This window comes from Nannospalax galili, unplaced genomic scaffold, assembly GCF_000622305.1.
Source record: "Nannospalax galili isolate Female #2095 unplaced genomic scaffold, S.galili_v1.0 scaffold32, whole genome shotgun sequence".
In the NCBI taxonomy this organism is placed as follows: Eukaryota; Metazoa; Chordata; class Mammalia; order Rodentia; family Spalacidae; genus Nannospalax; species Nannospalax galili.
Genome location: NW_008335297.1, coordinates 902,630 through 908,045, shown reverse-complemented (window position 1 = coordinate 908,045; position 5,416 = coordinate 902,630). Strand labels below are relative to the sequence as shown.

The following is a 5,416-nucleotide window of genomic DNA, read 5'->3' as shown; positions in this document are numbered from 1 at the left end:
GCCTCTGCCTCCCAAGTGCTGGGACTACAGGCGTGCACCACCACACCCAGTAGGAAAAAAATTTTTTTAATCTATTTTATGTGTATAAGTGTTTAGCTTGCATGTATATAAAAAGTGCACATGTATCATGCAATAACTGTGGAGGCCAGAAGAGGGCATCAGATCCCCTGGAAGGGGTAGTTGTTAGCTACCTTGTGCTTGGAACCAAACCTGGGTCCTCTGCAAGAGCAGCCAGTGCTCTTAACTGCTGAGTCATCTCTCTAGCCCCAAAGAAAGGAATTCTTAAAAGATTTTTGTTTTCTGAAAATTGATGTGTGTAGAGTTGGTTCTCTGCTTCCACTATGTGAGTTCTGAGGATCAGGCTTGGTAGCAAGTACTTTTATACCCCCAGGTGCTAGCGCTTGAAAGCTTTTCAGACCAGTATTTATATTATTGATACTCTGTTCTTTATACAGGAGGTAATGGAAGATGAAGATGATGACTTTTTGAAAGGTGAAGTGCCCCAGAACGATTCAGTGATTGGACTAACACCAAGTTCGTTTGACACCCACTTCCAAAGTCCTTCCAGTAGCGTGGGCTCCCCACCTGTGCTATACATGCCAGACCAGTCTCCCCTGATCTCAAGGATCTGTGATTGAGCTGCTAGGCCCACCGCTGGAACTGGCATTACACTAGAGTCTGTGCCTCGGACATCCTGTTGGGGTGGGCTAGTTTCTGAAGAGACATGGATTTCATTCTGTGGTTCGCTCCCCTACAGCAAAAAGACCAGGTATCATGTGCAATATTCCACAGTGGGCTTAGCAATCAGTGTTCACACTTGATGTGCTAGCTTAATGTGTACGGTTTTTGTGCCTGCAGCCTTTTAATGGAACTGTTGTTTGAGATCTAGTATGGGCAACAACCTCTTAGCAGGTGGCCTTTTTAATAGGTATTTATTGGAACATTCTTCAAGGGCTTTGTTGGTCTTCTTTTGGTGTAAATCCTCCAGGATCAGTCTTGCTTGTGAAGACTGACTAGATTGTGTTTACATTGCCATGTGGTTTCCTTTCAGCTGGGCTGGAAGTGTATCTGTGTTTTAGGGCGAGTGAACCTAGAAGGAAGTGCTGGGGCAGGGCTGGAGTCCTGAGTGTTTGGGGTGGCTTTACTGAAGGTGAGTGAGGGATTGCAGAGACCCCAAAAAGCCAAGAGGGAAGACTTAGAGGATTCATGGAAACAGAATCAGACAAATAAGGTACTTATATAATGGACTTGAAAGAAATACAGGTTCAAGTAAATAATTCACTTTGACTGAAGTGGGCTTGGACGTCTATAAAACACAGGGCTCCAGGCATCCTGTGAGATCTGGAACTGCTCATGTGAGGGAGCTAACTGACTTGTGCGCTTGACCAGCACCAGGTGGTTCTCTTGAGGATTTCTTTATCCAAGCAGGAACGGTATTTCTCAGGTAATCTGATAGGATGGGTTAGCAGGAGCAGCCAAGACTCAGCCTGATGAGCTCTGTAGCGGGCCTCTATACTAACACACAACCTTGCTCTGTGACAGGTGTGTGTGTGAGCACGCTGGAAGTGTTCTGAGGCTAAAACATGTCTGCCCTTCAGTCTTTACATGTAAACATGTTTGCATCTTTGTGAAAATGGTCATCTTTATTTATTTTTCTGTAATGTGTATTTACTTAAAGGCAAGTAGTAATTTCTTGATCATCAATATTTTGTAATGAAATTCCTCTTAGGGCTTTACATGCTCTTGTATAATTACATTGATGGCAAATGTAGTGTGAATTACAGTCTGTAAATACCTTTTTGAAAAATAATTTTAGTACTTTAAAAGCTTTACATATTGCTGATTTTCTTTGGTGACTTGGTGGAAAGTTACTCAAATTCTTTGTTTCCCTTTTTTAACTGCTCACTGAAAAAAATGGATTTTGTATATTGGGTAACATGAATAAAAGAAACTGCATCCGAAGCTGGGCGTGGTGACGCCTGCAGAGGCAGGCAGATCTCTGTGAGTTCGAGGCCAGCCTGGTCTACATAGTGAGTTCCAGGACAGCTGGGGCTACAGGGAGACCCTGTCTCAGAAAGACAAAAAATAGAAAGAAACTGCATTCATAGAGGTTAATGGGAAGTGGGGGCTTGATTGCTTGGAAAGTAGTTATAATGAAGGTGTGAATGTTTACTAGTAAGCCTGTTTGATTCTGAAGAAGTTTGAGAAAGAAAACCCATTGTGAAATGAAAGAATGCCATGGCTCATCTGGAACGTCCATTCTTAGGCCAATAGAGAGGCCTTTAATAAAGACTAACATGAGGGTGCTCCTGTGATTGGATGAGTTAAACGCTTGAGTGGGGGAATTGCTGCTGAGCCCTCTGCATCAAACAGAAAATCTTGCCAGTGGGATTGGGATGGTTCACATGATGGGCAGTGGTGAGGATAGTTTCCTGGAGCTGGAGTGACAGGCTTGAATAAACCCAAAGAACTTCAAAAAAGTTACATGCTAGCCAGACATTGTTGAACACACCTATAATCTCAATATTTAGGAGGCTGAATCACTGGGACTGTAAATTAAAGCCACACTGGGCTACATGTTTTTTGTTTTTTTTTTTAATGTTAAGCTCTGCTTCCCTGGGCCTGCACCTGACCCACAGGCCTCTCTCTCTGGGGTAAGTCGATCATGCCCTCAGTGCCTTGACTTCCCCAGCCTTATTCACCCGCCCATCTCCCCTGCCGGTCTCTCCTCCTAGCTTGGGTCATGTCCCATTCCTTGTTTTGGTGCCCGAGACACCTGGGGAACCACCACTGCTTCCTGATCCTTTGCATCCAGACCAACTCAGTTACTTCTCGGGTCCCCAGGAGCACTCTGGGCCTGGCCCTGCCCTCACTTCCCTCTACTTCCCTGGGCCTGCACGACCCTCCAGCCTCTTTCCTGGACCGTGGCTGACCTTTCCTCTCCCTCATCCTTTACATCCAGACCAACCCAGTTCCTCAGTGCAGTCCCCAGGAGCCCTAGGGGCTGTTTCCCGCCCCCATCTTCCTTTGCATCTCTGGGTGGCACGGCCACCATCTGCCCTAGACCAGCATCTTTCCTGGTCCGGCCCAGGCCAGTCCAACCCCCAAATTCTGAGGTCAAAATCTTTCCTGGAGGGATCCACACCTTAGGAGAAAGCATGAGTGCACCTGATCCTCCATCTGACTTGGGCCTCTGTGGGAACTCCTGAAGACAAATCCAATCTGGCCACTCCAATATAAAATTAAAGGAGAACCGGAAGCTTAGAGGAACCAGCTTTTCATGCCCAAAAAGGAAACCACAGACACAAAAAGCAGACCTAAACTTGAAGGCTTGAGTCTCACACAAGAATCGGAAACTACAAAAGAACTTCACATGTCAAAATCAGAAAAAATAACAACATGAAAAAACAAAATAACATCCCCACCAAATACCAATAGTCCTCTAGAGCAGTACAATGAGAACCCCCTAGAGATAATGCACGACATGGAACTCAAAAGAACAATTATAAACGTGATAAAAGAATTCAGTGGATTTAAAGAACACACAAATCAAAGAACTGAAGGAAGATAGGGATAAACTTCTGAATGAATTCAGAAAAGAGAAATTTTGAAGAATACTCAGGCTGAATGAAGAAGGAAGTGAAACAGTAAGCCAAGTAGAAACGACAGGAGAAAGCCTCACCAATAGGATGAATGAAATGGAAAACGGTATCAAGACTGGAAGATAAAGTGGACAAACTAGATCACTCAAGCAAAGATTATGAAAAATTTAAGAAATCACAAGAATGGAATATGCAGGAATTGTGTGACACCATAAAAAGACCAAACTTGCGAATCATAGGCATACAGGAAGGAGAAGAATCCCAAGATAATGGTATGGACCAGATCTTCACCAGAATCGTGGAAGAAAATTTCCCAAAATTAAAGACATGCCCATACAAATACAAGAAGCGTATAGAACACCAAACAGGACCAGAAAAGAAACTCTCCAGGGCACAACACTAAACGTAGAAAACGAGACAATACTGAAAGCTGCAAAAGAGAAGTCACATATAAAGGAAAACCCATTAGGATTACAGCTGACTTTTCAGTGAAAACAATGAAAGCCAGAAGAGCCTGGACCAAAGCATTCCCAGTTTTAAACGACCACAGATGCCAACCCAGATTACTACATCCAGCCAAAATGTCTATTATAGCTAAATGGGAAAGAAAAATCTTCCATGACATAAATAGGCTGAAGGAATTCATGTCCACAAAACCAGCCCTTCAGTGAGTTCTGGAAGCAATACAAAGAGCTGAAGAAAAGAATGACTAAACCCAAGGGGTTGGGGAAAGAAATTCAATGAAGGTATAACTGTGGAAAAGTACAGCTATATCACAAATGTAAATCGAAACAAAAATGACAGGAGTCAATACTCATCTTTCATCAATAACTTTTCTTCTGGAAAAAGTCAACTTATCATCCACTATGATCAAGTCGGCTTTATCCCAGAGATGCAGGGATGGTTTGTGATACATAAGTCAATAAGTGTCATAAATCATATATATGGGCTCAAAGACAAGAACCACATGGTCATCTCAATAGATGCAGAGAAGGCCTTTGAAACAAACCCACAGCCAACATCATTCTAAATGGAGAAAAACTGGAAGCGTTCCCATTGAAATCAGGAACCAGACAAGACTGTCCACTATCTCCACTTCTCTTTAACACAGTGCTTGAAACTCTTGCAAGAGCAATAAGACAGGAGCAGGAAATTAAAGGAGTAATATTTGGAAAAGAAGAGATCAAATTATCCCTTTTTGAAGACGATTATATCTAAGACTCCAAAAACTCCACCAGAAAACTAGAAACTAACACGTTCAATAAAGTGGCAGGTAACAAAATTAACCTACAAAATTCTGTAGCTTTTCTATACACCAATAACAAGCAATCAGAGAAGGAGCACATGGAAACACTCCCCTTCATAATAGCTGCAAAAAAAAAAAAAAAAATCTCAGAATAAACCTGACTCAATAAAGAGCACTACAATAAAAATTTTAAATCTTTGAAGAAAGAGATTGAGGAAGACACCAGGAGATGGAAGGACCGCCCATGCTCATCAATTGGAAGAATTAATGGACTGGTGAAATTAATATTGTGAAAATGACCATCCTACCAAAAGCCATTTATAGATTCATTGCAATGCCAATCAAAATCCCCGTGACATTCTTCACAGGAATTGGAAAAAAACATCCTAAGATTCATAGGGAAGCACAAAAGACCTTGGGTAGCCAAAGCAACCCTGAGCACTAAGAGCAGTGCCAGGGGCATTACTATACCATATTTTAAGCTGTATTACAGAGCTGTAGTCATCAAAACAAGATGGTACTGGCACAAAAATAGACCCATAGATCAATTGAACAAAATTGAATACCC

At 42.4% G+C, this 5,416-nt stretch overlaps 1 protein-coding gene across 2 annotated transcripts in view; it reads left to right on the top strand.

The window, feature by feature from the left end:
* Positions 1–2,315, top strand: part of Rrn3 (RRN3 homolog, RNA polymerase I transcription factor) — a 48,501-nt gene extending 46,186 nt beyond the window's left edge. For both annotated transcript variants that reach the window (XM_008829892.3, XM_008829893.3), the window contains exon 18: positions 456–2,315. In XM_008829892.3, the coding sequence (XP_008828114.1) occupies positions 456–638 (183 nt within the window). In that variant the 3' untranslated portion in view covers positions 639–2,315. The remainder of the gene's footprint in view (positions 1–455) is intronic.
* Positions 2,316–5,416: the final 3,101 nt, after the last annotated feature.